The sequence below is a fragment of the Otolemur garnettii genome, unplaced genomic scaffold, assembly GCF_000181295.1.
Source record: "Otolemur garnettii isolate 467f Iridium unplaced genomic scaffold, OtoGar3 scaffold00099, whole genome shotgun sequence".
NCBI classification, from domain to species: Eukaryota; Metazoa; Chordata; class Mammalia; order Primates; family Galagidae; genus Otolemur; species Otolemur garnettii.
In genome coordinates, this window is record NW_003852494.1 from 2,545,031 (window position 1) to 2,566,104 (window position 21,074).

Genomic DNA, 21,074 nt, shown 5'->3' on the forward strand with positions numbered 1-21,074 from the left:
AAAGGAATTGCAGGATCAAATGGCAGGTCTATTTTTAGTTCTCTCAGTGTTCTCCAGATGTCTTTCCAAAAAGAACAAATTAATTTGCATTCCCACCAGCAGTGTAGAAGTGTTCCCTTTTCTCCACATCCACACCAGCATCTCTGGTTTGGGGATTTTGTGATATGGGCTAATCTTACTGGGGTTAGGCGGTACCTCAAAGTAGTTTTGATTTGCATTTCTCTGATGATTAAGAATGGAGAGCATTTTTTCATATATCTGTAGGACATACATGTATTTTACCACAATTTTTTTAAAGTCAGAAAATGGTGGCCAAAATATTATCTTTATTGTTGACCAAGTGAAGGATGTGGCTTGTAAGTGAAGCTCAGACTGACTTTTCACCCCAACTCCAACCCCTCTCTCCAGGAGCAGAGCAGGAGGCCTGTGGGCAACACTTGCTCCCAGAAGTGGAGGAGGAAAGGGCCTACCTACCCCTGCCCAGGTCTCCTTCAACCCTGGTGACATATGCTGATCTACCTGTCTACAAGGGAGTAAGGGGGCTAGGGATGTTTTGCTGATGGATGTCCCTCTAGGAAGCAGCAGGAGTGGTAAAGGAGTGTGGCCCCATACCAACCAAACATAGTTGAATGGACTCTACCAGGTGTGTGAGACAAGAGACCTCTACCAGTCTTCTTTCGGAGAGAATGATCTGAGCAGGAGTCAGGAGCTAACCCCACCTGGGACCTAGAGAATCCAGGATCCCTGACCTGGTCCTGCCTATAGTACTTCTCTGCCCACCCTGTTCCTCTTAATTCCAGCTTGGTCTGTGTGAAGTTTGCAATTTAATTTCCTTCTAATCCAAAGTGGTCTCTTGCCAGACCTCTGAAGAATTCATAGTTTGCTAATTTAATCCAAGAAGTTTTGAGAGAGACCTTTGTTGTACTGAGAATTTCCTGTTTTATGTCAAGAACCTGCCTTCTAGGAAAGGCAGCTATGGCAGGGTGGTGTAAAGTTTGTTCTTCAAGGAAAAGTTTAATATTTATTTTTTGAGATAGAGTCTCTCTGTCACGCTGGGTAGAATGTCAGGTGTCATCAGAGCTCACAGCAACCTCAAACTCCTGGTTTCAAGCAATCCTCCAGCCTCAACCACCTGAGTAGCTAGGAGGCTGTCACAATGCTTGGCCAGGTTTTCTGTTTTTAGCAGAGACAGGGTCTCACTCTTGCTCAGGCTGGTCTCAAATTCCTGAGCTCAGATGATCCACCTGCCTCAGCCTCCCAGTATGCTAGGATTACAGGTGTGAGCCACTGCTCCTGGCCCATTTAATAACTCTTTATTTAAAAGCACCTCCTATGTGCCAAGTACTCTGAGGTGAGTCAGCCCCAGACCTTGGCCTTCCCACAGAGTGGGAGGAGGGAGTTAAGTGGATGAGTAGAGTTGGGGAACATTGTTCTGATGAGGAGGCCCTAGAACTCCGTGGGTGACTAGGGCAGGGAAGCTGAGGCTATTGTGGGGGAGCCAGTGACCCCAGAAAAATGTTCATCATGTGTTTCTGGTTGTGCTTTAAAGAGAGAGTATGACACAGTCCTGAGTCAGACTAAGAAGCGTCCCAGTCAGCAGCGTCTAGAAGGCAAGTTCAGCCGGGCAGGGCTGGGGGAGTTGGAGTCTGACCTGCCTTGCTTTCTAGGCTGCTGCCCTGCTCTACTGCAGGTTCCCTCATGAGACTTTTTATTTTATTTATTTGTTTTGAGACAGTGTTCCACTGTGTTGCCCTTGGTAGAGTGCTATGCTGTCACAGCTCACAGTAACATCCAACTCTTGGGCTTAAGCAATTCTCTTGCCTCAGCCTCCTGAGTAGCTAGGACCCACTACAATGCCTGGCTATTTTTGTTGTTGTTGTTGTTGTCATTGTCATTGTTGTTTAGCAGGCCTGGGCAGGGTTTGAATCCGCCAGCCCTGGTGTATGTGGCCAGCACCCTAACCACTAAGCTACAGGCGCCAAGCCCAGGGGACTTTTTAGAGCAGCTTTTCCTATTAGTATATTTTGTGGGAAATGAGACTTTAGGTCCCTGTGGATGTCTGCATAGGAAATGTCTTTTCTCCTCCGGAAGATAAGCAACTTTAAGGCTCTGAGGAACCCCTCAGGAAAGAAATTTACAGAAACCTACCCTAGCATTTCCGACACAGTTTGTGTAGGTGCACCCATCCCTTCCTCTTTATAACACCTTGACGTCATAGAGCTATATGAGTTGCTTCTTCTGAAACTGCCTTGATAGGCCTGGGGGTCAGGGGTGGTGAGTGGTTCTTCCTCCTTGGGGTAGTTTAGCTTTTGGTTTTGGTTTGAACTCACTTCATTGTGTTTGTTGAGCGCCACCTGTTGGCTCTTGAGATATTAGAGAATTCTGGGTTGATGGCTTGATGCCAGTTCTTTTTTTTTTTTTTTTTTTTTTTTGAGACGGAGCCTCAAGCTGTCCCCCTGGGTAGAGTGCCATGGCATCACGCTCACAGCAACCTCCAACTCCTGGGCTCAAGCGAGTCTCCTGCCTCAGCCTCCCAAGTAGCTGGGACCACAGGCGCCCGCCACAACGCCCGGCTATTTTTTTGGTTGCAGCCATCATTGTTGTTTGGCGGGTCTGGGCTGGGGATTCGAACCCGCCACCTTAGGTGTATGTGGCTGGCGCCTTAGCCGCTTGAGCCACAGGCGCCAAGCCGATGCCAGTTCTTTATAGCTGGGTATTCAGCTGAAGTCTGACCCTATGTGATACAAACATCATGGAAAAGGGAGACATTTCACCAAACGGGAGGCTAAAGATGGAAACCCTTAAACTGAAGACTGTCATATTTGGTGTCTAGCCTATACGGTTTAATTGCTCTGTGTCTTCCTGCTCCCTTCATTGTGCTTAATGGAAGTAGCTGGTGTGATGTGGCTTCTCTGGGAAGATGCTCTGTGCTCACACTGGCATGTTCGTTCTTAAATAACACAGCAGAGGTAAGGTTGGGTTTATGTTTAAGCCTAATAGTTATTTCTAAACTCGGAGAAAGCAGCCCCAGGATTCTGGGTTTCAGTATGAGGAAGATGTGTCAATTATAAGTAAAGTTTTAGTTTTATTTCCTAGACCCACCTGCTTGGCTGGCATCAAGTGGTTGGGTGATCTTGCAGAAAAGTGGAAAGAGGGCTGGCTTTGTCCACAGGTAGGACCATCATCCTCTGGGACATTCTCTGCCGTCTGACCTTGTTCAGCACCAATTCCAGAATCTGACCACACCAGGGTTTTTTGCTGCTTCAATGAGGACAAGTTCCTACTCCTTGGGCCACCACAGGCTAGGCAGTAGGAACAGCATGGACCTCACTTCCCTCCTCAGCTGAGCTAGCTTTCCTGTCCTCTGGGCATAGGCCTCTCCTGACTGCATGGCTGGCTTGGTTATGCCGCCTTATGCCCACAGCCCTCTGCCTGCCTGATACTGGCATGTAGGCAGGATGTGTGCCTCAGCCGTGGGCATGCTCCTTGGGGGACCTTATCTGTCTCCTGCACCTCTTCTCTTAGCTCTTAGCTCTTGACAGCACAGAGCAGGTGCTTAGTACTTGTCGACTGAGTAAATGAGAAACCCCCACGCCCTTAATTTTGCAGCTACATGGGATGTCAGAGGGTGAGCAGACTGACCTTTGCCTGCATCTGTTCACTGTATTGAGAAGAGCACATAGTACCTTCTTTTTTCACCTATGGATGAGCAGGAGCCAAATGGCAATGTGGAAATGTCAAGGAAAGGACTTAACAAGTCAGGAGATAATGTTAAAAATCATACCTTTCGGCTCAGCGCCTATAGCTCAACCGGCTAAGGCGCCAGCCACGTACACCTAAGGTGGCGGGTTCGAATCCCCAGCCCGGACCCGCCAAACAACAATGACGGCTGCAACCAAAAAATAGCCGGGTGCTGTGGCGGGCGCCTGTGGTCCCAGCTACTTGGGAGGCAGAGGCAGGAGACTCGCTTGAGCCCAGGAATTGGAGGTTGCTGTGAGCTGTAATGCCACGGCACGCTACCCAGGGGGACAGCTTGAGGCTCTGTCTCAAAAAAAAAAAAAAAATCATACCTTTCAGTAGTAATTTACATCTATGTAATCAAGGTGGTTACTATTATCGCTTTAGTATTTGCTTTAGGGTATACCAGTTGTGTGTGTATACTGTGCATACATACCTGTTCTCATTTAATCCCTATTAAAGCACAGGAGGAGGGGTATTATTCTGACTTTTGAGGGTGTGCAGTAATACAGGGAACAGCTCTGAGATGCTACAGCCCTGGCTTTTAGATGTAGGTGAGGCTAACCAGTCACTGTAGAGGTGGGTTCGATGTGTCTTTCAATTGGGGAGAGAAGGAAGGAGGAAGGTGTGTGACTCCTGGATGTACCTCATATGCCCAGAGGATGTGCTGTGACATTTTATCTGGAGGTCATAGCCTTCTGGCCCATATTATCCAAAGTCTGGCTCCTTGCTGGTTTTGGTGGGGATAGATGTGAGGTTTTAGCTAGGGGGTTTTGCTTTACAGACCACCTTTTCAGATTCACTTAATGTTTATGGCTTGGCGCTTTCTTTGAAGATTGCAGCTGTCATTGGCATGTCCCTGGAGTAGGACTGGACAGGGAGCCAGGGCTGTGGCCTGCAGTCAGGTACAACCTCCAAATGCCCTTTGATATGGACCAAAAATAGTGCCTTGCCCTTCTCAAGCCGTCTGCAAAAGAGATACCTTATGCTAGCTACTCAGAGATGACTCTTGGCATAGCACTTGGAAAACTGAACTGCCCAGGAACGCTGTGCTACCCGGGAGCTTTCACCTGTTATCAGCTCGGTTTGCAAGTTCTCTTAACTTATTCAATGAAGAATTGTCAGATGAGCCAGTACTATGTGCCAAAATACCTGCAGGGCCCTCCCAAGAGAAGCTATAGTCTTATATGGGGTAGGTGCATGTGTGTGGACATTGTTGTGTTGAGTGTGTGTATGTATGAGCATGAGTGCTGTCCAGAGTTGGAATTGGCGCAGCCTGGGAGAGGTCAGTGCTGGCTCAGATGGGATGGTGTGGGAACAGCATATGGAAGGACAAGCTGGTGGCCTAGTGGAGGGAATGCCATTGGGAGTGAGCCAGGAAGGGCTCTGCAGGCACTTAAGCTGGACATGGGTGTGTCTGGATTATAAGTGCCTCTCAGGATGTCATGTCAAAGCAAGTGAGCCAAGGTCAGGTTTTTATTAGGTGGTAAGCAGATTTCTTTTTCATTTTTAATTGTGGAAATTATGAAAAGTAGATAGAAGAATACAATGAGCCCCACATATCATCTCTATTCCAGCAGTTGCGTCCTGTGGCCGATCTTGTTTTCCCACATGTGAACATTGTCTCTACCACTCCCCACTACATATTGCTCAGCCCAGGGGGACTTCTGCATTCCATCATTTCTAGCCTGTATGGCTGGTAATGGATCAGCGAGGCGTTTTGGGGTCTGAAATGATGGGTAGCACATTGTAATTTCACTTCATTTTCAGAGCCACCACTGAGTCTCCCTGTTTGTTGTCTTGCCTTGCAGTGGGAAGTTAGTGTCTCCAAAGTGGAAGAATTTCAAGGGCCTGAAGCTCCAGTGGAGAGACAAGATCCGGCTCAACAATGCCATCTGGCGGGCATGGTACATGCAGTGTAAGTGCTGGGAGCAGCTGGGATGGGATGGGGCTATGGCACAGAGCCTGCGCTTGGGATGCCATGCTTCTAGCAGAATTCTCTCTTGAGCAGTCTGTGGAGATAGGAAAACCCAAGTCAAACCCTGGGGAACTGGACACCTATTAGCCCTCAAGCCCAAGAGGCTGATAAAGTGGCCTCTGCTGAGAAGCTGCCAAAGTCTAGAGGGGACTGACGTGTGACACAGTCGCTCACCATGTATGTGCTGAGTGTCATCCTAGACAACTGGGCCCAAGTTAGGGTGGGTAGGGTGGAGCAGAGAAGTGACATCTGAAGAGTCAGGAGCAGGTCTGAGAAGATCTGGGCATCCTCCTGGCTCCAGTGTGGATGCTGATGACTCCAGACCTTCTCCAGAAGAGGTATGGGCTGGATGTGCTGGTGTGGGGCTGCCATCTTCTTCATCAGTCGATTCCTTTTGCTCCTGCATCATTGACATTCTTTTCCTTTAACCTAGAATCCTTTACTTCCCCCAAATCTCAGTTTTCCAAGGGAAGGAGAGGAAAGAGTACTTGGGAAGATCTCACCTAGAGGGTGTGGACAGATAGAGCAGGCTTCTTCTGAGATCTAGGTAGTAGTGATGACCTCTCACTCTCTCTCTCTGCCCAGATCTGGAGAAGCGCAAGAATCCTGTATGTCATTTTGTCACTCCCCTGGATGGCTCTGTTGACGTGGATGAGCACCGCCGGCCAGAGGTACTTGTGGCTGAGAAAGGAAAACTGCCCTTGTTTCAAGAGGAACAGCTTAGTGAGGGCTGGATCTTCAAAGGAGATTGCAGGGGGCCAGTGCTGGGCCTGCACTATCCTGGTAGCACAATGTGGAGAAAGGACAGGCATAGGGGGCAAGTGACTTAATATCCTCCAAGCCACAGAAGTTCTTTCTCCCTTCTCAGATGGGCTGGCCAAAGACCTGAAGGATTTGATCATGGATTTAATTAATTTTTATCCTCTATTTTCACTTAAAATTAATGTTTCTTATAGAAGTCAACAAGGAGGGATTCTGGCCCCTTATGAGGAGACTTATTTCTGTTCTTTTTTTTTTTTTTTTGAGACAGTCTCTCTTTGTCACCCTCAGTAGACTGCCATGGTGTCACAGCTCACAGCAATCTCAAACTCAGGCTTTAACCATTCTTTTGCCTCAGCCTTCCAAGTAGCTGGAACTGCAGGCATGTACCACTATGCCCAGCTAGTTTTATTCCTCTGTTTTTAGTAGAGTCAGGGTCTCGCTCTTGCTCAGGCTAAGTTCAAGCAATCCACCTGCCTTGGCTTCCCAGAATGCTAAGATTACAGGTATGAGCCACCATGCCTGGCCATAAGGAAACTTTTTTTTTTTTTTTTTTTGAGACAGAATCTCAAGCTATTGCCCTGGGTAGAGTGCCATGGTAATTATAGCTCACAGCAACCTCAAACTCTTAGACTCAAGCGATTCTCTTGCCTCAGCCTCCCAAGAAACTGGGACCACAGGCTCCTACCATAATGCCCAGCTATTATTTTGTTGTTCTTGCAGTTGTTGTTGTTTTAGCTGGCTTGGGCTGGGATTGAACCTGCCAACCTTGGTACATGTGGCTGGTGCCCTGCGTACTGAGCTATGGGTGTCACCATGAGGAGACGTTGTTAATGACTGAAGAGGGACCTTAAGATCTTTACATATTGAGATAAAAAGAGGTTGAAGAGGACAGGCAAGGTGGCTCTAATCTGAGCACTCTGGGAGGCTAGGGGAGTAGGATCCCTTGAGCTCAGGCATTTGAGACTAGCCTGAGCCAGAGTGAGACCCTATCTCTACTAAAAACTGAAAAAATAGCCAGGTGTGGTTGCAGGCACCTATAGTCCCAGCTACTAGGAAGGCTGAGGCAGGACACAGGTGGATCACTTGAGCCTAGGAGTTTGAGGTTGCTATGAGCTAGGCTGATACCAGTGCACTCTAGCCTGGGTGACAGAGTGAGACTCTGTCTTAAAAAAATAAATAGGCTTGGCGCCTGTAGCTCAAGCGGCTAAGGCGCCAGCCACATATACCAGAGCTGGCGGGTTCGAATCCAGCCTGGGCCTGCCAAACAACAATGGCAACTACAAACAAAAAATAGCTGGGCGTTGTGGCAGGCGCCTGTGGTCCCAGCTACTCAGGGGACTGAGGCAAGAGAATCACTTAAGACCAGGAGTTGGAGATTGCTATGAGCTGTGACACCACAGCACTCTACCTAGAGCGGCAGCTTGAGACTCTGTCTCAAAAAATAAATAAATAAATAAATGGGATAAAAAGCCAGGGGCACAGCAGTCTTTTAGTATCTTTAAGTGTGTATCTACGAGATTATGTGTGCATGGGAAATGGCTAGGAAGGATATAGAGAAATCGTTCAATAGTGGGTACCTCTGGGGAGTGGGATTGGAGTTGGGAGCCAGACAAGAAAGGTAGACTCTTTCACTTTCTGCTCTTCTGCATTGTTTTAAATTTGTCCAAGTTTTGTCTTATCATAAAAGAGTAAAATTAATAATGTTGTACTCCTGTTTTTGTTTTTAAAGATCCTTTATTGGGATACACACTAAAGAGTACTTTGAGGTAAAATGATATGGTCTGTCAGGCAGGATGGCCTCCTGGTCCCTAGCAGTCTTCAAGGCTGTCATGGAAGGTATTTCTCTTTGACATCATGGGAAGGTTGAGTTAGATGCTCTTGGAAGTCACATTCGCCTGAACCTTTCTGATCCAAAAGTGGCAGCTCTATCTCCTTCTCCCCTGCTGTGTTCCTGTGCAGAGCCTCATGACCTGAGCCCCAAAGCCCTCTGGGCCACTTTAGGTCATTTTTAACTAGAAGGCCAGTTGTGTGACACAGAAGAGATGGGGCCTGCTTTGTGAGTAAAGGCATAACCACAAGATAGGGTTTTCTGAGCTGGACTGCATGAGGCTTTCTTCTGTGTTGGTCACTTCTTCTTTCATGGGTGAGTCTTACTAATCAAGTGAAGACTTCTCTTTTAATTCTGCCCATGTCGCTGTTACAGGCCATCACCACAGAAGGGAAATACTGGAAAAGCCGCATTGAGATCGTGATTAGAGAGTATCACAAGTGGAGGACTTACTTCAAGAAAAGGGTATCTGGACCCTCATTGGAAAACCTACCACAAACCCCCTGGGGGAGGGAAGGAGTAGAGTCTGTATTCAGAACACAGACCTGGCACTGTGAACTTTCAGCATCAAATAGGAAAGCTACCACTTAACTTTCTAGCCCAGCCCAAGTGACCTCCTGCTTTGGTTAAATCATCTTTGCTCTCTTTTCCCCATCTGTGAACTGGGCTGTTGATCCTACACACTCTGGGTAGGAATCACCTTTGTGCCAGCGTCGGACTGGGTTGGCAGGGAACAGGATCCGAATCTGTCTCCCAGAGAGAAGAGGTCCAGATGCTTCCAAAGAGTTCACTTGTGTGTAGGGAGGTGAGGTTGGGGCTGTATCCCCTCTCAGGGCCCTCGATGACTACCCTGACTGTCTGCCCTTTGCCTACAGCTACAGCAGCACAAGGATGAGGACCTCTCCAGCCTGGCCCAGGTGAGTGACCTTGGAGGTTGAGAGCACCCCCATGGGAGCCCTGGTGGCCCACCAGTAAGCTGTGTAGCAGGAGGTGGCAAGGATATAGACCCTCTGGAGGCTGAAGACAAGCCAGCTCCCTTCCCCCCCTTTTCCCCTCCCTCCAAGGCCCCATGAATGGCTGAGGAAACAGTCCAATTTTTTCTGTGGGGTGGGCTGGAGGGAACTGCTCTCCGAATGTCTCTACCCTATCACCTCATTTCCACAGAGCAGCCCTTGTGATATGTTTCCCAGCATGATGGGCTTGGGAATTCTGAGTCCACCTTTGACTCCTTCCTCCCACTGTATTGGTGGTAGGATGATGACATGCTATACTGGCACAAGCACAGGGATGGGTGGAAGACCCCAGTCCCCATGGAGGAGGACCCCCTGCTGGACACAGACATGCTTATGTCAGAATTTAGCGATACCCTCTTCTCCACACTCTCTTCGCACCAGCCTGTGGCCTGGCCCAACCCCCGGGAAATAGGTAAGCCTTACCTGGGTACTTGGACTTTGAACACCCAGCTGTCTGCCTTCTCCACCAGACCTTCTCAGGACCATCTCTGAGCTGCTGCATGTCACCATTCAGGCTAAGCAGTAATGACTGGTCAACCTTATGTGACATTTGATACCACATGCATTGAGTGAGTGGGGCTGTAGATTGATCCTTACAAGGCTACTGCTGTTCCTTTGGTACTAGTGTGAGAAAACAGCAGCAGGGTATGGTCTGAATCAGTTTCATTTTTCTGATACTGTGCCCTTAGTGGGGAACATGTGCCTAAGCCTGGGCGGAGGGCCCTGATTTTACTGTAAAGAAAACAGAAGTGCTCCTGGGCGGTACCTCCTGCCTGGCAGCATCCGTCCCCAGCCAGCCTCTCTGGTAAGAGCCCTCAGATTACAGATTAGATGGAGTGGGAGGGATCTTTGCTGAGCTACACCTAGGTGTCCATTTCCTGATACTCAGTTTACCTTCCTTATAAAAACTCACTTTTCCCCTCACTTCGGAGGGTGCAGAATGGCCACAAACCTGTAAGAAGTTAGAAATCCCAACCAGCTGCCTGCAGATTTTTTTGGATGACTCTATAATGTGAGCAGGGCCCAAGTCTGTTCCAGGCTTTTTATATATTTTTGCAGTGCTATCTGAGAAAGCAAAATGATTGTTTTCTCTGATTCATGCAGCACATCTGGGAAATGCAGACATGATTCAACCAGGACTGATTCCTCTACAGCCCAACCTGGACTTCATGGACACTTTCGAGCCTTTCCAGGGTGAGGAGGGGCAGAGCTGGGGGGCACAGAGCAGATTGCTGCCTTCCTTTCTGAGAGAGAAGTTAGGATAAGCAAAGGGAAGGAGTTAGGATTTTTCAAAAACTAAAAATGTTTGTAATAACTGCAAAGTCTGGGAAGCTTTTCTAGGACATTGGCCCTGCTGGTGAGTGGTTTTCCTTCTCAGCAGCAGAGGGTGCTGGTAGCACAGCTACCTTCTGTACTGATTCCTGCAGGCAGATGCGTCCTTGGGCCCTTGTATCTGCAGGAGCAGATGAGACACCAGGCTTGAGAGTGTTTCAGAGCCCAGAGCCTAGCTGCTAGCGTGTATGGTTCCAGCCAGAGAGCCTCTTTCTGCTGGAAAAAGTTATCCCTGAAGCCCTGAAGGGAGTGCCCCTTGGCCATGGCATCCCTCTGGGTAGTGTGGGGTTTAGTAGTTCTCATTATGTTTGGGTCTTAATTCCAGGAAATGCTGGGCATGTGACACTCAAAAGACCCGATACTGTTTTTCAGACCTCTTCTCTTCCAGTCGCTCCATTTTTAACTCCTTGCTGCCTGCACCTGCCTCAGCATCTGCACCAGATCCCAACAGCACACCTGCACAGGTAGTGGGGGCTGGGGGCAGGGCAGGGGAAGGGGCTTGCAGGGGAAGGGGCCTGCAGGCGTAGGGCTGGTCATCCAAAACCCTGCCACAGAACAAAACTGGTATGTGACTGTGCATTGTAAGCAAAGTGCTAGGCATTGCTAGAAGCACAGATAACATGCACAGGCATTGGTTCAGTGCTCTCTGAAGGCATCCTTAGACATCCAGGAGGCAGGAGGCTGAGCCCAGACTCTGATGCTCCTGCCTGAGGTTATAGGTAATCTACACGCAGCTGGCTGTGCTCTGACCAATTAGGATAGGTTTAGCTAGATAGAGAAGAAAAACATGGATTTTTTTTTTTTTTTTTTTTTTTTTGAGACAGAGCCTCAAGCTGTCCCCCTGGGCAGAGTGCCGTGGCATTACAGCTCACAGCAACCTCCATCTCCTGGGCTCAAGCGAGTCTCCTGCCTCCGCCTCCCAAGTAGCTGGGACCACAGGCGCCCGCCACAACGCCCGGCTATTTTTTGGTTGCAGCCGTCATTGTTGTTTGGCGGGTCCGGGCTGGGGACTCGAACCCGCCACCTTAGGTGTACGTGGCTGGCGCCTTAGCCGGTTGAGCTATAGGCGCCGAGCCAACATGGATTATTTATAGAAGTTTTTTCTTTTAACTCAATCAAAAAAAGTTGGTTATAGGTGCTAGAGCTAAAGGACTGAACAAGGCATAGTCTTTCGCCCCTGTGGAGCTCTCAGATAGGTGCCTGTATCCAGTTAGACATGGTAACCTGGCACCATCTTCAAACTGGCTCTGGGGAGAATTTCTTCTATAGAGACAGAGATCTGAACAATTGATTCCTCAGAGCTTTTCCCATTTAGGAAGAGATGGCCTAGCTAGAAGCTGATACATGAAACTGCCCTGGGGGAACCCCCAAGCAGCTGCAATCCCAGCTGCCTCTGGCCTGTAATAGAAGATGGCAGAGACTTTTGGGGCACCTCTGCTGGACTCCAGAAATAAGATCCTCCCAGGCTACAGTCCAGCTGTGCAGAGGCAGTTGCTGTATATGAGCTGTGTATCATTTTAGTTTCTGATGAAAACAAAACCCCTGCAGATGCTCAGGGAAACACAGATCTATTTCCCAGATCAGCAGTAATGGGCATGAGAGACATCCCTTTGTCCCTTTGTCCTGGTGCCCAGCAGAGATGCTAAAGCTTTGCAGTATGCAGCACTAGGCAGTGAGTGTGAATTGTTTGAGCCCAGCTTCATTTCCTGGCTTCTCTCTTCCTTTCTCAGGAGAGCATCCTGCCAACCACCACTCTCCCCACTGGAAGCCTCCCTGACAACCTCATCGTGCCCCCCACTGCCCCCTCCCTGGATCCCACCGATGGGCAGGGCTGTGAACGTGTTTCCCGAACTGGGGACCCCTTTATCCAGCCTTCAGACTTTGGCCCCTCAGAGCCATCCCTGAGCATCCCGCAGTCTTTCCTCCCGGTCTTTACTGTGCCGTTGCTGTCCCCTAGTCCTGCCCCAGCACCTATGTCCCCAGCACTGCCATTGGTTCCTCCTGCCACGGCCCTGAACCCCCCAGCTCCATCTGCCTTCCTTCAACCACAGAAGTCTGCTGGAGTCAGCAAGTCGCCCTCCGTCATCACCCACACAGCCTCTGCCACCCTTACCCATGATGCCTCTGCCACCTTTAGCCAGAGTCAGGGCCTCCTGATCACAACCCATCACCCTGCCCCATCCACAGCCCCCTGTAGTCTGGCACTGTCTCCTATCACCCAGTCTCCAGCTGTTGGGCCTCCCCAGCCTCGGTTAACTTTTGTGCCTCCCAAACCTGTGTCCATGACTGGAGGGAGGCCCAAGCAGCCCCCCAAAATAGTGCCTGCTCCCAAACCAGAGCCTGTGTCCCTGGTGTTGAAGAACGCTTGCCTCGCCCCAGGTGAGTTAGGGGTGAGCCAGCCTGCCCCCAACTCCCAGCCCCAGGGAGGGAAGTTCCTGCCCCCGAGGCCTTCAAACCTATGACTACCCATCTGTTCCTGGCCACACTACACATGCATACATTTAGATGAAACAAAAGTGTCATGGAACAATGTGTGTGTATGAACCAGTCCAGCTTCTGTTATGTGTCCTTTTTTTTTTTAAAAGTTAATCTCAACCCTCAGTCCTGGTCACCTCTTTCCTGGGTGAAGTCAAGAAAGATTCCCCAAGGAGAAGTCATAAAAATAGTATTAGGTGCCCTGGTGGTTTTGTCTTCTGTCCTGTTAGTGAGGAACAAGATGTCGCTTGGCAGAGGGCTGGGTGCCACTCCTGAAGAGTACTGTGGCCTCTGCAGAGTTGGGGCCAGGCTCTGTGGCCCAAGGCGTCATCCTCACCTTCTCCGTGTCCTGGCAGCTGCCTTTTCAGGCCAACCACAAGCAGTGATCATGACATCAGGCCATCTGAAGAGAGAAGGGATGTTGGCTTCTACTGTGTCCCAGTCTAATGTGGTCATCGCACCTGCTGCCATTGCCAGGGTGAGGAGAACCCTGCAGTGTCCTTGTTGCCCAGAGCCACCCTTCCCTGAAGTAGCTGGTCTCTTGCTCTGTTGCTCCTATCCATGGTCAGGGGTGACCTCTTTCCCGTGTCACCACAGGCTCCTGGAGTGACAGAGTTCCATAGCAGCATCCTGGTAACAGACCTCAGCCACAGCACGAGCAGCCAGCCTGGCCCCGTCTCCCGGCTCTTCTCTCCAGGCACAATCCAAGACTCCCTGGTGAAGGGCGAGCAGGTCTCGCTGCCCGGGGGCAGTCCCCAGGTCCCTGTCACAGGGCCCAGTGAGTATCCACTGAGAGCAAAACGGTTGGGATATCATGAGGGAAATGACATGGATTGGGGGAGGCTGCCAGCAGGGCTGTCCAGGATGGAGCCAGGACCATCAGGATGCACAGCAAGGTCTGCTAAGCCTGCTGATGACACAAGCTTGGAACATACTCAACACCAAATTTAGAGCCAAGCTATGCAGCCTGACAGACCAGTTTGAGGAAAACAGTCCAGGAGAGAGTAAAGGGAGTTGAGGCATTTGTTACAGTAGAGTGAAACCATCTAAGAAAGTCCAGAGTCCACCCAAGAGGTGTCTCATAAAGAGGCAGAAGTGAGTAGAGTAGGGGGCCCCTGGAGGTCACAGGGCTTCTCTTATAGATGCTCTGTGCTTGTCAAAGGTGGTAATTTTTTTAGTTTAAAAAAAAAGGAGTGGGTAAGATAAAAGCATAAGAAAATGTGAATGTGTACTTTAAAGAAGAAAAAAAACACAACAGACACCTGTGTGCTCGGCAGTAGGGTAAGAGCAAGTGCCTTAGGAGCCTGGCAGAAACCCCTGGCCACCTCAGGGTGGCGCCCAGGGTCAGAGTCAGCTCTTCCCTCTGAGCTCTGCCACTTTCCCCTGACCTGGGAGTGGGTAGAGCCTGGGTCACATTACCATGCACTCTGGCTCAGGCTTGCTGGGCCTAGTAGTTGGCAAAGATTTCTCTAATTTTTGCCCTGAGGAAGCTATGTGAGGTTGTAAATGGCTTTCCAAGTCTTGGGACTTGCTAGGGGTTCTCTGCCTGTAAGTACTCTTTGAGGGGAGGGTGGCCTTGCTGCTGCTTTGCCAAGTTCCCTTCTTCATATGTCTCTTCTTAGGTCGAGATGGCTCCAACTCAGGGCAGGCTTCTCCATGTGCGTTGGAACAAAGCCCCAGTCCTCAGTCTCCCCAGAACAACTGCTCAGGGAAATCTGCAGACCCCAAAAATATGGCTGCATTAAAGGTATCGTGTCTCTCTCTCAGGCCTTGATTTCGTTGGAAGGATGAGAACGGAGTGGGGAAAACATCAGGAAACCTTTGGGGAACATCTGGCTGGAAAAAAGAACCACAGATCCAGCTGGTCTTGCTCTTAACCTTGAGATTAAGTGGGCCCTGCTTAACCTTGAGATTAAGTGGGCCCTGCCTTGCTCCCTCCCACTAACCAGCCCAGTGGTGAGGGGAGCCCCAAGCTCAAGAACCAACGCTCACTCCTCCTAGCATGGTGGGTGCAGCTGTAGGAGGGAAGTGGAAGATGGGAGGGTGGGGTTGGTTTGAGTCTGGCTGGAAAGTGTTAGGTTGATAGCCATCCCACCCTGACTGTGTCCTCTTCTGCAGTGATGGCTTTCTAGTGTTCCCCGCTCCGTCCCCTTCCTGTTCCTCACTGGATAGAGCCAGTAGCTTTTTGTTTTCCCCTCCTAGATAGCTCTCTAATCCTGTCCTGTTGGGCACCCCAGAGTTCTAATTTGCCCCCAAGCACTCTGGATCAGCTTGGGAGATAAGGAAGGAAGAGGTGGTGTGACCCCACAGCCGTTTCAGTGACTGTGTCTCAGTGACTGGTTGGTTTCCCAATAGAACCGGCAGATGAAGCACATTTCAGCCGAACAGAAAAGGCGGTTTAACATCAAGATGGGCTTCGACACCCTGAACAGTTTGATCTCCAACAGTTCCAAGCTGGTGAGTAGCCTGAGAGTGCTGAGCTGGGCAGGGTGAGGGCATCAGGCAGTGCTGGGCGCAGGCCTCCAGCCCCCTGTGTCCTGCAGACGAGCCATGCCATCACGCTGCAGAAGACAGTGGAGTACATCACCAAGCTGCAGCAGGAGAGGAGCCAGATGCAGGAGGAGGCGCGGCGGCTGCGGGACGAGATTGAGGAGCTCAACGCCACCATTATGTGAGGCTTGGGGCAGGTGCCGCATCCCACATGGTCCTGTGTTACTGAGGCACAGACAGATGCTTCTTTGTCACAGAGTCTAGCTTTCTGTCATCCTCCTCCTTCCCTAGACCTCTCTTTTTGTGCCTGGCTGTGATCCAGCACTGGGCCAGCCGTGCCATCTCATGTCACAGGGTGCTGATCTGCCATTGGTTGGTCCAAAGCTTCCCTTCATTTCCCCTATTGTTGTAGCTCCTGCCAGCAGCTGCTCCCTGCCACAGGAGTCCCTGTCACCCGGCGCCAGTTTGATCACATGAGAGACATGTTTGATGAATATGTGAAAAGCCGGACCCTGCAGAATTGGAAGTTCTGGATTGTATCTTTTGAGTTTTCTTTGCTTTTCCCACCTCCAACCAAAGCACTGAAACAACAGATGATGATATTCTAGTTCATGCAGGAAGATACTCTTTAAATGGCTGTCACCAAGTTTGTTATGACAGATAGTGCTAGTGTCTATTTCAGGAATGTCTGGTCTCTCCTGACCTGTAGTGTGGGCTGGGTATCTCATTGGCAACCACATCCAGGGTTGGGGCTTTGGGGTGCTTTGCAGAAAGGGTTGAGGAGGCAGAACAGTGGGCTTTGCTCTCTAGGTCCTCAGGAAATAAGAACAATTCTGAAAACACTTGCAGAAGCAATAGTGAGGAAGAGTTGGATCTGACGTAGCCTGGTGGCCAGTTCAGTCCTTGTACTGACCGGGGTGGCGGGTGGGGGGGGAGGGGCAAGTGCCACCCTCTTGCTGTGACAGACAGATGCCAGGGCTCAAAACCAGTGAGTGGTGGACGACAAAGCTGGGATTCCAGTGGCACTTAGGGAACCCAGTGCCCTAAAACTCTCTTCTGCATTTGTGCTGTGTGGCCTCAAATACTATAATGAAGCATGGTCACCTGAGGGCTGCCCTGGGCTCTGTAGGGGTGACTCCTGCCTGCCTGCCCCGCCCCCCATCTTTATTCTACCTAAAGAACCTTAGTATCTTCCCATTTTACCTGTCAGCACACGTGCAGGTTGTCACAGCATGAAATGTGGTCTGACAGAGATGGTCACATTGGAGAGGGTAACATCCATGGCAGTGGGACAGGGCAGGGTGTCTGTGTGCTCTAAGGGATGATTTTTAAATGAGGAGATGACAGGCATCAGCTCTAGTCCCCTAGCTTTGTTTTGTTGTTTACTGTTCTGGTCCTGATCCCATCGTTAATCAGGCTGAGTGGCATCTGGAATGAGTCAGAGGGTTTCTGGTAAAATGGCGCATTCCTTGCCATCAGGCTGAGGTGGGAGCTGTGGGTGTTACCCTGGATCAAAATCCAAGAATGTGTGCCTTGTGCCTCACTAAGCTTGTTTCCTAAGACAGTCCTGGAGCCCTCCCCAGCCGTGCAGAGCTGAGATGTTTGGGTTTAGCATGAAAGGCAGACATCATACAGGCAGTTCGGCCTTTCGATCTGTTCTGTACCTACTCTTACCAGTATATATAAAAACCTTTGTTCACATCATAGTGTTAGGACCTGTTCCAGACTAAGGAAACCTCTGTATACCCGTCTCCTGCCTACTAGTGGTTGTGATCTATCATCCAGGGCTGGTTAGATGGAAATGTTTTGTGACACACCATGCCCAGAGATTTCACTCTCTCACTCTGTCTCCCCCCATTATCACTTCCTAGACCCAGAGGCAGAGAAACCCGGCCTACCTCCCGCCCCAGGGTCCCCGGCCCCCTGCACATGTACTTTCCTTAAACTCCCCTGCGCAGTTCAGCATTATCATTAAGCCGCTGTTCGAGTCATTCAGGGGGATGGTGTCCAGCAGCAGCCTGGAGGAGCTACACCAGACAGCATTGTCGTGGCTGGAGCAGCACTGCTCGCTACCTGTCCTCAGGCCAAGTGAGTGGGGTGGCACGCCCTGGGCTGGCCTCGTGCTTGGGAGGATCCAGACCCTACTGCCACTGGGGACAGGAGCAGGTCCCTGGGCCCCTCACCTTCAGTGTATCTGTCACTTCCAGCAAATCCACCTTACGTTTCTTCAACAGGCCCTATATCAAGTGCTTTTAGGTGTATTTTCTTTTTTTTTTAGACAGAGCCTCAAGCTGTCCCCCTGGGTAGAGTGCCGTGGCATTACAGCTCACAGCAACCTCCAACTCCTGGGCTCAAGCGAGTCTCCGGCCTCCGCCTCCCAAGTAGCTGGGACTACAGGCGCCCGCCACAACGCCCGGCTATTTTTTTTGGTTGCAGCCATCATTGTTGTTTGGCGGGTCCGGGCTGGGGATTCAAACCCGCCACCTTAGGTGTACGTGGCTGGCGCCTTAGCCAGTTGAGCTATAGGTGCCGAGCCTAGGTGTATTTTCTTATTTAATTCTTCTAGTAACTAGCACAGCTAGTCCTACACATTGAGGTTATAGGAGCTTAATATTAAGTCATCTGGAGCAATCCCTGTGGCCACGGGAGCAGCCTAGAATCCTGAGCCTCTTTGCAGCTCCTGCTAGGACATGGAGAATTATCTGGAGGCAGAGGTGTAAGGGTCTAGGTCACAGTGTGGGGCCTTCCTTGAATGCATTCTTCCCGTTGAGCCTGTGGCTATCTCCGGTGCCTCAGAATTGCCACGTAGGACTGTAGGTGTGCAGCCAGGCACACTGCATTGTGAGACCATGTCCCCATGAGTGGCTAACTCCCCTCACTGTGTCTTCCAGTGGTGCTGAATACCCTCCGGCAGCTGAGCACCACCACCTCCATCCTGACAGACCCATCCCAGCTGCCGGAGCAGGCGTCAGAGGCTGTCACCAGAATCGGCAAGAGGTCGGGAGAGTCATAAGTGTTTAGCTGGCATATGGCCACATGAGATGTCATGGAGACCCTTCCCACCCATGGAGAGGATGCTGCGCCCCCAGCTCTCCTGACACTCAGCCTCAGGGCCTCCCTTCACCTCTGCCAGCCCGTGTGCTAGGCAGGACGCCATGCTCAGGTCTGAAGCAGGTTCAGGGCCTGCCAACAGCAATAGCCCATCTTTGGGAACCCCCTGCTGTGAACTCTCTCAGTGTGACCTCAGTCACCAACCTCCCCTGCCCTTGGGCAGCCTAGACAAAAGGGAAATGCCAGCTGTGCTAGTCCTGTCCTGCTGGTGGCTTGTCAGGGTCCAGTGCTAGTGAGTGGAGTTGATGGGTTGAAGGAGACAAAGCCTTATTGACTTGTCCCTCTGTCCTGTCTCATCCTCTATTCCTCTGGCAAGTGCCCTGTGCAGCTCTGCAGCCTGCCCAGGGGCAGTTGGACGGTATCTTTCTTTCTTCCCACCAGTCTGGTGGCTCCTGGGCCTTTTGAGTGATTTGGACTTCTGTTCCAGCTTAACATGCACTCAGCTACTGGGGGAAGTGCCTTCAGAGACCCCCCAGGACACGTGCACGGGATGAGGACGGAAGCCCATGTGCATAGCTGCTGCTCCAGCTCAAAAGCCTCCCAGGCTGTGCTTCGTCTCCTGTCATAGTTCTACCTGGTATTGCAAGAACCACAGGGATGTGCCTAGGGCTTTCTTGGGTGTCACCTCGCCATTATTCTCCACTTGCTTCCAAGCTGCAGCTCAGACAAGTCAAGTGTGTGCAGGGGGCAAATGTATAACCTTGCAGTTCTAAGTTCAAAGGTCAGACTCCATGTGCCAGTCTCTTAGCCTCTTCATCTTGTCACCAGGACACTTCTCAGACCAAAGATGCCACCACACTCAAAGTCTGTCCATCTTGTGTTTGGAGGAAGAAACTGAATGTTGACAGGCAGAACTCAGGGTTGGCCTGGCCATCCTGAGGAGCAGCAGGAGGGCCGACTGCACAGTGCTTGCCCTCGTCTCTGGCTGCCTCTGCATGCTGCTGCAGGGGGCAGGGGCTCTCTCCAACACTCAGGAAACCCAGCCAAGGGTACCTCCTTATGGAAGAATATGTGTTAAAGGCTTGCTGTGAAGTTAGAGCAGCCAGCAGGCTCTCCACTTGACCTCTGTCCTCCTTGCCTCTTCCCCTACACTCCCTGCCTGCAGGGCCTGGGGAGGGCTTTGGAGTAAGCCTAGTCACCATGGGGTGGGGGGTTCAGAGGGGTAGCCAGGTCTGTCTCAGCCCCAGTTCATGGAAGACAGAGATGGGGATCTTCCTGCCACTGGCTGTGCCACTGCCTCTGCTGTAGGTCACTGACCAGCCACTTGCTCTCTTACCTGTGCTTCAGCCCCATACTAGAGCAGCTTGGTGGCACCCTTAGCCACCCAGAAAACGTTTACAGGCCTTCCAGATCCCAAGACAAGGCTGGGCTGGTCCTTGGAATTTCCACTGGGAAATGGTGATAGCATCCATCCATTACCCCCAGGACAAATATGAAGTCACCTTTTTAAAGGCAAAGGTCACTAGTGGTAAGAATTCCACTAAGGTCAGAAGGAAAAAAAAAACTGAAAGTTTTAGCTGTGAGGATCTCATGGAGGGTTGTGAGCCCAGTCCTGCCCGATTCCTGTGCCTTTGTAAAACAAAACATACACGTGGCCATGGTGGTTGGCCAAGCGAGCCAAGATCTCTCCTAAATCAATAGCTTTTTCCTCCCTGCTGGGGAGTAATTTTTTTTTTTTTCTTCTTGAGACAAGAGTTTCACTATGTCGCTTTTGGTAGAGAGCTGTGGCGTCACAGCTCGCAGCAACCTCAAACTCTTGGGCTTAAGAGATTCTCTTGCCTCAGCCTCCCAAGTAGCTGGGACTACAGGTACCCGCCAGACGCCCGGCTATTTTTTTTGTTGTTGCAGGTGTCATTGTTGATTTTAGCTGGCCTGGGCTGGGTTTGAACCCACCAGCCGTGTATGTGGCTACGGGCGCTGCCTCCCCCCCCCCCCCCATTTTTATAAATAACTCCATGGGATGTAAAATTGGGCAATTGTTTCTTTGGCCTACCTTTCCCTTTTGCTGAATTAATGTTCATGATTCTGTTTCGTCATATATTTAAGGCCATTAGGTTGTGTGAGACCTAAAGTAAGTGTGTGTGTGTGTCCCAGCAGACTGTTAACTTACATGCATATGTTTGTTTCAAGATATTTCTATAAATTTACTTCTCTTGGTGCTCACAATTATCATGGCTACAGGGCCACAATGCTGTATCTCTGCTCCAGACATAGTTTTTTTTTTGGTCCCAGGAGTTTTCTTGTTTTGGAATCTTGCCTGGTGATCTGGCCAGATAGAGGGGCCTGGCCTTGACCTCTGTCCTGGACTCCTGGGCTGGGAAGAGGACAGCTGAGGCCACTCTGCCGG

General features: G+C 50.5%; 1 protein-coding gene across 1 annotated transcript in view; it reads left to right on the forward strand.

Annotated features, from left to right (window-relative positions):
• The window catches only part of MLXIP (MLX interacting protein), a 64,607-nt gene extending 44,193 nt beyond the window's left edge, over positions 1 to 20,414 (forward strand). The window contains exons 2-17 of the mRNA XM_003796010.3: positions 5,550 to 5,656; positions 6,302 to 6,387; positions 8,682 to 8,771; positions 9,182 to 9,223; positions 9,560 to 9,731; positions 10,424 to 10,513; positions 11,024 to 11,115; positions 12,382 to 13,030; positions 13,483 to 13,604; positions 13,724 to 13,904; positions 14,749 to 14,873; positions 15,482 to 15,583; positions 15,670 to 15,797; positions 16,029 to 16,152; positions 17,575 to 17,704; positions 18,508 to 20,414. Of these exons, the coding sequence (XP_003796058.1) occupies positions 5,550 to 5,656; positions 6,302 to 6,387; positions 8,682 to 8,771; positions 9,182 to 9,223; positions 9,560 to 9,731; positions 10,424 to 10,513; positions 11,024 to 11,115; positions 12,382 to 13,030; positions 13,483 to 13,604; positions 13,724 to 13,904; positions 14,749 to 14,873; positions 15,482 to 15,583; positions 15,670 to 15,797; positions 16,029 to 16,152; positions 17,575 to 17,704; positions 18,508 to 18,629 (2,362 nt within the window). The 3' untranslated portion in view covers positions 18,630 to 20,414. The remainder of the gene's footprint in view (positions 1 to 5,549; positions 5,657 to 6,301; positions 6,388 to 8,681; positions 8,772 to 9,181; positions 9,224 to 9,559; positions 9,732 to 10,423; positions 10,514 to 11,023; positions 11,116 to 12,381; positions 13,031 to 13,482; positions 13,605 to 13,723; positions 13,905 to 14,748; positions 14,874 to 15,481; positions 15,584 to 15,669; positions 15,798 to 16,028; positions 16,153 to 17,574; positions 17,705 to 18,507) is intronic.
• Positions 20,415 to 21,074: the final 660 nt, after the last annotated feature.